At 35.7% G+C, this 12650-nt stretch overlaps 1 protein-coding gene across 2 annotated transcripts in view; it reads right to left on the reverse strand.

Moving 5' to 3' along the window:
* The window catches only part of TBC1D19 (TBC1 domain family, member 19), a 171520-nt gene that overhangs the window by 67237 nt on the left and 91633 nt on the right, over window positions 1-12650 (reverse strand). For both annotated transcript variants that reach the window (XM_011935632.1, XM_011935631.1), the window contains one exon: window positions 11648-11760. In XM_011935632.1, coding sequence (XP_011791022.1) covers window positions 11648-11760 — 113 coding nt within the window. The remainder of the gene's footprint in view (window positions 1-11647; window positions 11761-12650) is intronic.

A 12650-nucleotide genomic window follows, 5' to 3' on the forward strand; every position in this document is an offset into this window, starting at 1 on the left:
TCTTTCTATGACTGGCTTATTTCACTTAACATAATGACCTCCAGTTCCATCCATGTTGTTGCAAGTGACAGGATCTTACTATTTTTCATGGCTGAAGAGTATTCCGTTATTCCGTTGTATATTTGTACCCCATATTCTTTATGCATTCCTCTGATGATAAAAATTTGGGTTACTTCCAAATATTAGCTATTGTGAATAGTGCTGCAATAAACATGAGAGCGCAGATATCTCTTTGATATACTTATTTCCTTTCTTTTGGGGATATATGTAGGAGTGGGATTGCTGGATAAGATGGTAGATTTTTCTCCATAGTGGTTCTGCTAACTTACATTCCCACCAACAGTGAAGGAGGGTTCCCTTTTCTCCACATCCTTGCCAACATACATTGACCATTTTTAAAAAGTACTCCACGGCTTGGGTTTTCTTACTAGATTTGGGCAAGGCTTCCCCACCACATGTTTATACAAATATTTTCCTAATTTTATTTCTAAAATTGTCAATTAAAATTTTTTTTACTATTTATAATCCACCTGGAATTTATTCTTGTACCTAGTTATCAAAAGGTCTGTTTTCTTTCAGAAGGATGGTCAATTATCAGCATCATTTATTAAATAAACCATGCATTTGCAATTGAAATAAAATACTAGACCTGGATCTATTTATGGACTCAACATTCATTATTTTTCATAATTTCTCAGACTATTCTTAAACATTTAATCTCCATGAGAACTTTAAGATAATTTCATCCAGTTAAAAATAAAATTAATTCTCTAATAAATTTGTTTTGGAAAAACTGACAAAATTTATAATATTAAGACTTTCCTGTTTTTATGAATGACATTAAGGCTCTCCACCCAAGAATGATTCAGATCTCAGCTGTGTGACCCTAGGTAAATTAACAAGCTTTCCTGAGCCTCAGCAAAATGATGAAAATAACAGCAACTTTTCTGTAGGTTGATGTGAGAAATAAATGAATTAATATATGTAATATGCTCTGAATAGTATCTGGCACAGGGTAAGTGCTATGTAAGAGTTAAATGTTATTGCTCTTTATAGAGTATTATAATTTTCCTCATATGGATCCTGTCCTGCTAAATTTATCTTATAGATATTTTAATGTTTCTACTATTGAAAATGAGGTATTCTTTCACTATTACATTTCTAATTCATTACTGATAATAGAGAAAAGGCTTGATTTTGTATATCTATTTCATATCCCTCTGTTTATAATTTTTAAAAAATCTGTTGGGTTTTCTGGGTATACAGTCATGATCATCTGCAAAGAAGATGGCTGTATCTCTTCTTTCCCCAAACATAAACCAACTCATTTCCACATCTTCAGCTAGGACCTCAAAATCTATGACAAATAATACTGGTGAATAATCACTGCCTTACTCCCAATTCTAATGAAAAGAGCTTCAACATTTCTGTTTAAATTTATTATTGGCTTGGGGAAATAGTTGTATTATTTTTCAGTAATTCATTTAAAGATTTGATTACAAATGGCTGCTAAGTTTTATTAATGTCATTTGACAACTATGACATAATTATAACTACTTAAAATATATTGGCTTTCCCCAACATAACCCTTTTAATGTCTATTAAAATATAAAGTAAAATTTAAAAACTTACTGATATTTGCATCTAACAAAGATACTATATACATAATAAGTAATTATTTTTTATACTTTTCCTTGTTCTCTTGAATAACATATCATATAGCTTAACAATATTAAACCTTTAGTGTGTATATATATATATATTTTTATTATACTTTAAGTTCTGGAGTACATGTGCAGAACATGCAGTTTTGTTACATAGGTATACACGTGCCATGGTGGTTTGCTGAACCCATCAACCCGTCACCTACATTAGGTGTTTCTCCTAACGTTATCCCTCCTCTAATCCCCTACCCTCTGACAGGCCCCAGTGTGTGATGTTCCCCTCCCTGTGTCCATGTGTCTTCATTGTTCGATTCCCACTTATAAGTGAGAAGATGCAGTGTTTGTTTTCCTGTTCTTGTGATAGTTTGCTGAGAAGGATGGTTTCCAGCTTCATCCATGTCCCTGTACAGGACATTAACTCAACTTTTAGTATATTTTATTGAAAATTTTATTGGATGTTTAATATCTCCGGCTAGAAGATAGAAGTATAGCAGTAATCCAGATAGACAAGTAACCTAACCTCAGAGAGCTTTAGACTAAATCAAGACCTTTGTTATCTGGTGACTTAGGCATAAGTTTGGACAGAGTTCTTAAGAGTTCAGCTGTTCTTTATCAACCACTGAGCAGTATATTTTATTGACACATGGACAAAATCATATACCTCATGATCCCTTTATTTTTTCAAAACAAAATTTTTATGTGGATTTCAAATTGTGAGTTTTCTCACAAATGGATGCAAATAGTAAACTGAACTAAGTAAAACACATTATTTTCCCACCCAATTAATTATAGTGCTTAAAGATCTAAAAGCATCTAAACTAGTTATAGGGCTGGTTGCTGCCTGAATAGCAGGAGAGTATGCAGTTAATAATTTGTACTCATACAAGGATCCCCACTCACCAATTTGAATAACTAAAGATGGTTTCCTAAAAGATTAGACACAATTTAAATGCTATGAATAAATTAGTATCTATGACTTTAAACAGGTAACAGTGCTTAGACAAAAATCTATTCTAAATTCTAGAGGTAAAAAAACATATCGGAGAATCTGAGACCTAAAAGAGACTTTGGAAATATCTAGTTTCTGTTCTGAATTTTCACATTTAAAAAATGAGATCTGGCCAAGTTAACTGTCATAGCTGGTGACTGAAATAGTTTCCATAATCCTCAGTCTATGCTATTGGTTTCAATAGTTTTTAGTGTAATTTATCCATGTAACATGAGAGAAAAACATTGGTAGGAAAGTCAGAATTACACCATATGTTTACAATCAATGAGACAAATTTTTATGTTAATATTTTAATTTATCTGATAAAATATATAAGGATCTATAAAATTTAATGATTACCAATATAAACAGAATATTTTAAAATACTATTTAGTATAAGCTCTGATAATGTATATATATGTAAGAGTAATACATCATGATGATAAAAAGCAATCTTTGAAAAACAAAGTAGCCCAATTTTTAGCATCGGAGAATATTTTAATTTCAGTACTTTTTTGGTATTTTACACAGATTTACACTGTCTTAACTTAAGAAAAACAAATATACTCTTGGGAAATGAAAAAACCCAAAGAATTCCTAACAGTTTATAGCTAATTGTAAGATGAGTAGACAAAAGGCAGAGAAGGCATTTCAGGGAGAGAACAACACGGTGCAAAGACAATTCAACGTGTCTTGTAGAAAATATTGAGGTATAGATTATGCCTTTTCTTTTAGACATCTGATATATTTTTCTTTTAGACATATGATATATTTTTGAATCTGATATATATGAAACATATAATGGAGATCTCTAGCCAGGGTTCCCAATCCCCAGCGTGCAGACTGGTACCAGTCTAGTCCGTGGCCTTATAGGAACTGGGCCAGATGGTGAGCGGTGGGCCAGGAAGCATTGCTGCCTGTCAGATCAGCAGTGGCATTAGATTCTCATAGGAGTGTGAATCCTATTGTGAACTGCACATGAGAGGGATGTAGGTTGTGTGGTCTTTATAAGAATCTAACTAATGCCTGATTTGAGGTGGAACAGTTTCATTACGAAACCATTCCCACCTACACCCCCTATCCATGGAAAAAAGTCTTTCATGAAACTGGTCCCTGGTCCCACAAAGGCTGAAGACTGCTACTCTAGGCAACTAGAAATGAAAGATTTTATGCTTAAACAAAAGCTTGGATTGAAAAGACAGTTGAAGCCATTAGGGAATAGGTGACTTGTGGATGAGGCAGTTCAGGGAAAATGTACAGAATAAGATCAAAATGGAATTCTAGAAATACATGCACTTAAGGTCCAGCAGAGAAATCCAAATGGAGACTAAACAAAGAAAAACAAGAGAACGAAGAGCTAAGAAAACAGGGTGAACTAAAGTAAAGACCAAGAATATTTCAAGGATCAAGTAGGCACTGATATCAATACTGTAGGTATAAGAACTAAAATATGTCCACTATTCCTTGGTGACTTTAACTAGGATAGTTGTAGTCATGTAGTGGGGGTGGGTGTATGTCAGACTACAATTGACTGAGTAATTAATGAGATCAAGTGATTAACTCAGCATTACTTAACTCATATTAATACAATCAAGTAATTAATGAAATTAAGTCTAGCACAGAATTTTGTTTCACAGGTGTAGCTGTGAAAGGAAGGAAAGGGAGAGGGAGATGGCTAGGAAAGACATGAGGTTTAAGATTTACTTTTATTCCTAAGATAGAAAAGACTTGAGAATGTATAATGCTACGGGAAGGAGTGAGTAGAGAGGAAGGAAAAGGCAGAACAAAAGATTTGTTTTAAAGTAGATGGAACATGTACAAACATAGAGAAAAGAGAAAGTATGTTAAGGTGTTTCAAATATAGGATTTTAAAAAGCCTTTAACCAGAAGAGCTGAGATATCAGATGTAATAGTCCATTATCATGCTATGAAGAAATACCTGAGACTGGGTAATTTATAAAGGAAAGAAGTTTAATTGATTCACAGTTCCACATGGCTATGGAAGCCTCAGAAAACTTACAATGATGGTAGAAGGTGCCTCTTCACAGGGCCACAGGGGAGAGAATGAATGCCCAGCAAAGGGGGAAGCCCCTTATAAAACCATCAGATCTCATGAGAACTAACTCACTATCATAGGAACAAAATGGAGGACACCACACCCATGATTCAATTATGTCCACCTGGTCCCATCCATGACATGTAGGGATTATGGGAACCATAATTCAAGATGAGATTTGGATGGGGACACGGCCAACCGATATCATTCCACCCTGGCCCTCCCAAATCTCATGTCCTCACAATTCAAAACAGTCATGCCCTTCCAACAGTCCTCCAAAGTCTCAACTCATTCCGGCATTAACTATGCTGATGCAAGAGGTAGGCTCCCATGGCCTTGGCCAGCTCTGCCCCTGTGGCTTTACAGAGTACAGCCCTGCTCAGGGCTGTTTTCATAGGCTGGCATTGAGTGTCTGCAGCTTTTTCAGGCACACAGTGCAAGCTTCTGGGGTTTGGAGGATGGTGACTCTCTTCTTACAGCTCCGGTGGGGACTCTGTGTGGGGGCTTCAATCCACATTTCCCTTCTGTACTGCCCTAGCAGAGGTTCTCCATGAGGGCTCTACCCCTGCAGCAGACTTTTGCCTGGATATCCATTACATATTCTTTGAAATCTAGGTGGAGGTTCCCAAGCCTCAATTCTTGACTTCTGTGTACATGGAAGCTGCCAAGTCTTGGAGCTTGCACCCTCTGAAGCAATGGCCTGACCTATACCATGATCCCTTTTAGTCATGGCTGAAGCTGAAGCATGGGACACAGTGCACCATGTCCTGAGGCTGCACAGAGCAGGGGGACCCTGGGCCTGGATCAGGAAACCATTTTTCCCTCCTAAGCCTCCAAGCCAGTGATGGGAGGGGCTGCTGTGAAGGTCTCTGACATGCCCTGGAGGCATTTTCCCCATTGTCTTGGCAATTAGCATTTGGTTCCTCATTACATATGCAAATTTCTGCAGCCAGCTTGAATTTCTACCCAGAAAATGGGTTTTTCTTTTCTACCACATTGTCAGGCTGCAAATTTTCCAAACTTTCATGCCCTGTCACCTCTTCAATGCTTTGCCGCTTAGAAATTTCTTCCACCAGATACTTACCCTAAATCATCTCTCTCAAGTGCAAAGCGTGAAAGGAAAATAAATCTTGGGGTCCCCAAATCACTAAGCTAAAGGGCAAAGTCAAGCTGGGAATTGGGTCATGCAAAACTGCCTCCCCTTTTGTTTCTTAAAAAAGACGATTATAAGATGAAAATCTACACACCTCCCCCATATTTTACTCACAAGGAAATTCCTAGTGAGCTTGAAGATCTTTACCCTAAGGTGTTTCTGTTAAAATTTCACTATGGCAACGTAAATTGATAGCTTATTTTTACAGGTGCAGTCACCTCCCTGCCCACCAGGCAAATGCATATCTGATTGCTTCCCTGCCCCATTTTTTTCTAGGTTATCTTATGTAAAAATGCAGATTCCCCACATTTTTCCTCGCTCCATTTGTCTGTGTCATCTTAGGTTAAAAAAAAAATGCAGATTCACTGAGCCAGGCAAAGGCATGAATAACTATTTTTCCCGCCCACTTCTTACATGAAAATTGTGTACTTCTCAATATCTCACTCTTTCCCCTTTAAATTTGGAGCCCTCAAAATCATCTTTGGAGAAGGCATAGACCTGTTTCCAGGATGCACATACTTAACTTTGGCAAACAAACCTCCTAATTGTGACTTGTCATTTTTCTCAATTGACAAAAGTTACACAGATCTCTAGGGCAGGGACAAAATGCTGCCAGTCTCTTTGCTAAAGCATAACAAGAGTCCCCTTTATTCCAGTTCCCAAAAAGTTCCTCATCTCCATCTGAGGCCATCTCAGCCTGGACTTCATTGTCCATATCACTATCAACATTTTGGTCAACACCATTCAACAAGTCTCTACAAAGTTCCAAACTTTCCCACATTTTCCTGTCTTCTTCTGAGCCCTCCAAACTATTCCCACTTCTGCCTGTTAACCAGATCCAAAGTCACTTCCACATTTTCAGATATCTATAGCAGCACCCTACTCTCTGCAGTACCAATTTACTATATGAATCCATTCTCATGCTGTTATGAAGAACTACCCAAGACCAGATAATTTATAAAGGAAAGAGGTTTAATTGACTCACAGTTCCACATAGCTGAAGAGGCCTCAGGAAATTTACAATCACGGCAGAAAGTACCTCTTCACAGGGCAGCAGGGGAGAGAATGAGTACCCAGTGAAGGGGGAAACACCTTACAAAACCAAACCATCAGATCTCATGAGAACTCACTCACTATCATGAGAACAGGATGGGAGAAATTGCTCCCATGACTTAATTATCTCCACCTAGTCCCTCCCATGACATGTGGGAATTATGAGAAGTACAATTCAAGGTAAGATTTGGGTGGGGACACAGCCAAACCATATCACCAGATTTCGGTTTTTTAAAGAGTAGGGTATTGGGAGGCTGAGACAGGCAGATCACGAGGTCAGGAGATCGAGACTATCCTGGCTAACACGGTGAAACCCCATCTCTACTGAAAAATACAAAAAAAATTAGCAGGGTATGGTGGTGGGCGCCTGTAGTCCCAGCTACTGGGGAGGCTGAGGCAGGAGAATGGCGTGAACCCAGGAGGTGGAGCTTGCAGTGAGCCGAGATCACGCCATTGCACTCCAGCCTGGATGACAGAGTAAGACTCCGTCTCAAAATAAATAAATTAATAAATAATAATAATAATAAAGAAAAGGATTTCATAGGGAACAAGGCTGAAGTCAGAAAGATAAGGTAGAAAGTTTTTTTTTTTTTACTTCAGGCAAGAAATGATGGCATTTTGAAATGAGAGTGGTAGTGAAACATGTTTAGGAGTTAAATCAAGAAGGAATTATTGAGTAATATAATTATTGAGTAATACAATATGATATTCAGGAGTTAGGGATGACAGCAGGTTTCTGGCTATGGTTCCTTGATGGACAATGGTACTGAAAAAGGAATTTAGGAAGAGTGTTGACATCTTGAATTGGAGGTGCTTGTGAGATATACAAGTGCTTAGGTGCACTAAGCAGCTGCATTTGAGGTTTAGAAAAGAGAGATCTGAGAAAAAAGTATATAGATTTGAGGTAATTGGTAACTGAGGCTTTGGGAGTTTGTAGTATTTGCTAAGGAATGTATGAAGAAGAGAACGACCCTCAAGAATCCTAACTGATAAGACAAAGAAGACCCTCCACCAATGAAGAATGCCAGAAAGAGCACTGTGTCACAAAAGCAAAGGAATATTTCAATAAAGGAGTAGTCAATGAGGTTAAATATTGACCACAGGTATAAGAGGTAGACATTTCTTTTCTTTTCTTTTGTTTCTTTGGAGACAGAGTCTTGCTCTGTTGCCCAGGCTGGAGTGCAGTGGCATGATTTCACTCACTGCAACCTCCACCTCCTGGGTTCATGTGATTCTCGTGCCTCAGCCTCCCACATAGTTGGGATTATAGGCATGCACTACCATGCCTGGCTAATTTTTTGTATTTTTAGTAGAGTCAAGGTTTCTCCATGTTGGCCAGGTTGGCCTTGAACTCACAAAATCAGGTGATCCACCTGCCTCGGCCTTCCAAAATGCTGGGATTACAGGCCTGAGTCACTATGCCCAGCTTGACATTTCTTCCACTTAAATAAAAGTAGATGAGGAAAGGACCAGGTGCTGATGCAATTAAGTTTACAAGTTTGGCAGGAAGAATTTGAACGAATTTCTAATGATGACTTCTGTTTTCTCTAAGTATCAGGAGGTGAAGTATTTTGCTAAGACTGAAGAGAAGGGACTGAAGAGAGTAGAGGTCAGAAACAGACACTGTGAAGACTAAGTGAGCTGACCACAAAAATCCAGGCAGAATTATCATTATGGGCCAAGGTAAGGTTATAAGAACTTTCCTAAGAAATCACTAAAGAAAATCTTATTTGTGCTAAAAACGCTCAATAAATTCGGTATTGATGGAACGTACCTCAAAATAATAAGAGCTATTTATGACAAACCCACAACCAATATCATACTGAATGGGCAAAAACTGGAAAAATTCCCTTTGAAAACTGGACAAGACAGGGATGCCCTCTCTCACCATTCCTATTCAACATAGTGTTGGAAGTTCTGGCTAGGGCAATCAGGCAAGAGAAAGAAATAAAGGGTATTCAGTTAGGAAAAGAAGAAGTCAAATTGTCCCTGTTTGCAGACGACATGATTGTATATTTAGAAAACCCCATTGTCTCAGCCCAAAATATCCTTAAGCTGATAAGCAACTTCAGCAAAGTCTCAGGATACAAAATTAATGTGCAAAAATCGCAAGCATTCTTATACACCAGTAACAGACAAACAGAGAGCAACCTATGAGTGAGAACATGCGGTGTTTGGTTTTCTGTTCTTGTGATAGTTTGCTAAGAATGATGGTTTCCAGCTGCATCCATGTCCCTACAAAGGACGCAAACTCATCCTTTTTTATGGGAACTGAACAATGAGATCACTTGGACTTGGGAAGGGGAACATCACACACCGGGGCCTATCATGGGGAGGGACTGTATTGGGAGTTATACCTGACATAAATGATGAATTGATGGGTGCTGACGAGTTGATGGGTGCAGCACACCAACATGGCACAAGTATACATATGTAACAAACCTGCACGCTATGCACATGTACCCTAGAACTTAAAGTATAATAAAAAAAAAAAAGAAAAAGAAAATCTTATTTGTTAATATTAGTCTTGGCTATTTTATCAGTAAGCAAGTACCTAGAGCAAAAGTAGAGGAACATTTTCTGTCTTTAATTAGCAAACTGAAATTTAAAAATTTTAAAAATATGAACAATGTTTATTAAATATAGATATTTTGACACATACCTAGAAATGTGTAGAAAAGGAAACATACAAAAGCAATCTTTTTAAACCTAACATAGATTTTCTTAAAAAAATGAAAGTTAGATAATATTCTATTCAAAGTATGAAAAGAATTTACTAGGAACCACAGGTATTATATTCAAAGTCTTTGTATTGAAATAGATTTTAAAGAATAGCTTTATGTTTGTGAAATGTAAAATCTTCCACTTATGTCTAACTCCTCAACTATGACTACAATTACATGTGCAGCTTATTTTATTTGATTGAAAAGCGATTCAACAAAAACTTTCAATAAGGTATTCTTAACAAGAAGTAGTATTCTTTTTCCTTCTCTCTTTCTGTCTCTCTAATGCACCACCTACAATAATTATTTTGGAACTACTATAGTTCACTGGGGTCACACTTTTATAGCTGAAATTAACTGTAAGTGATAAAAGATGCTTTAATCAAAAACTCAGGGTTGCTTTTCTGAAAATATTAATTTCTATTTACAGATATTGAATAGACTTGTCACTTTGCAATTAGAAAATTCAGATGGCTATTAGCTCCAAAATTCAAGGGTAAAAATCACCTTAAAAATTTTTTTTCTTTTTACAAGAAAACATCTACAAGTAGTAAAAATGACCTTTGAACACTGTAAAAAATAATGATTACCTGGGATTATTATTTTATTATTATGTGGGGTTATTAGGATGATACTTCTGGAAATATTCTAAATTTGTTTTAGAAATGGCAGTGATTCCTCTGCAAAGAGACAGAATTTGTTAATCCAATTTCTATACAGTTAAGTTGGCAGCACATCTACAAAGTTAGATCAGGACAAGAGTTGTATCTTCTTCTACAAGAATTGATACACTCATAAAAAAACGCCCAATATATACTCAAATCTATTTTATACCCTATTTTCTCTAAAGTGTCACTATAAAAGGTTAGCAATATCATTTATCTAAAACTGCTCTGAAATAAATTACAAGCTTTATTGTTACAAAAAGGAAGCAAGTGATTTTTGACAGAGCTGTTCAGAGGGAGATTTAAAACACAGTATACACACATGCACATATACATAGTTTGCAAGAGTTAGAGGTGTAGTTTTTATAATAGTATTAATAACATTTGATTTTCTTTAAAAATATCATTATTAATTATAATTAATTTATAACATAATTATATGTAATATGTAACTCTTATGATTACTTTTATTAATAGTGACCATTTATGTTCCAGGCACTATGTTAAAAGTACATGTACATTATTTCATTTAATTCTGACAACAATTATGTGATATAAATATTATTACCTATATTTAAGTGTGGGTTAACTGAGATTTGAAGAAATATAAGAACTTGCTCAATGATATATTTCTAGTAAGCTGGGGGAGCTAGAAGTTGAAACCAGGTCTGTATGATTCCAAGACGCATCTTTTTAACCACCAAGCTAGAAAACTACTAGTGTGCTATTCATTAAAATCTTTTAAATGGATAACTTCTATGATTAATGGGCTTAAGCAAAAAACAAACAAAAAATCCCCACTAAGAATATTTCAAGAATCAATGTCTTATATAATTTTGCTTTATTTAATCTATTACCCATCTTTTCATATTCATATTTCCTAAAATAAAATGTTCTTACATATAAAAAAATAACATTCCCACTTAATCTGTCAATTTCTAGAACCATAAAAATAGTGTATATTTCAAAGGTAACTATAGGGACAAAGAATTCATTTACTTAACTTGAGTTGCCTTTATTTCTCTGTAATCTAACATCCTTATTCATCATGGATCTAAATTGTCAGCCTCCACTCCTCAAAATTTTACTTACTGTTTTGTTGTATATGTAAGATCACACCATTTCATTAATTATTAATAACAAAAACTTGTATATTAAGCAGACAATGATTAAATTATATGTTAAATCTTATTTTAGAACCTCAAACTATAGTGATTTTGAAAATTTCAAAAGGGGGTTAATAATAGATTAAGAAACAAAAGTTTTTTTTCTATTTTGAATAACTGGTCTTTGAAAAATAAATACCCCAAAGCTAAAATCTGACCCACCCTTTTTTTCTTCTTACCTCAGGTTGGCTGGAAATATTCAAAATGAGAGCCCACAATTCAGCTCTCAGTGCCGTGGGACTTCCTTGTCTGATGTACTGTTGAGCAGCCGCACTATCTTGTTCTGCTAGAACTATCAAAAGTATATGAAAATCTCCTTAGAAAACTCAGAATGTAAGAAACATCACTGAAATCTTCAACTATAAATCTTTTCGGAAGCTGACATTCAGTCTTTCTATCTAACATAATTACACCGTATCTTTACCTTTTAAAACTTATTCTCTGGATTTCAATACAGCCCTATTTGCAGCCCCCATCCCCCCACCTCTGCCCCAGTTGCAAGCCTTAAGCTCTTTCATCTCTTACCCAGTCTGGATAAGGAGGGATTTAATAAGGACTTTGAGATCACTTTGATTTAACTATAGCTCTATGGATCTGAAACTAGTATTGTGTGTGTGTGTGTGTGTGTGTCTGCATGTATATACATATATGAAATAACTTTTAGATTTCATTATCAAGTAAATTCATAGCTACAGAAACCCCAAATTTCTTATGTATATTCTACTACCTCATGAATGTTCTAATATTTGGAAATAGTATGGTACAGGAAGTTTCATGGCTAAGAATTACAGTATATAAGAATGATAGCTATCTATTCTATTAAATGACTTCTTAGTTATTTGTGAAAATCAACAGAAAACAGGAATTTTAAAAGACGTAGAAACAAAGATCTCATAACCGTGTAAGAAGGATCAAATTACTCTTAAGCAGCCAAGTTCACACAATCAATATGTTATCTTTTGCTTTCATTTTAATTTTTATTTTCTTTAATAAAAATGTCAGCTATTCAGTCTGGAAATAAAGGTCCAAAAAAACCAAAATGAAGCAAAACCAAAGAAAGACATATCAAAGCAACTGCTAATGTTTATCTAACCAGTATTGTTATCTTATATTTTCTTCTTAAAAGGATATGGAAAAAATAATCTATATTAAATGAAAATGACATGAGCAGAAGAAACAAAG

Source organism: Colobus angolensis, unplaced genomic scaffold, assembly GCF_000951035.1.
Source record: "Colobus angolensis palliatus isolate OR3802 unplaced genomic scaffold, Cang.pa_1.0 Scaffold146, whole genome shotgun sequence".
Taxonomy (NCBI): Eukaryota; Metazoa; Chordata; class Mammalia; order Primates; family Cercopithecidae; genus Colobus; species Colobus angolensis.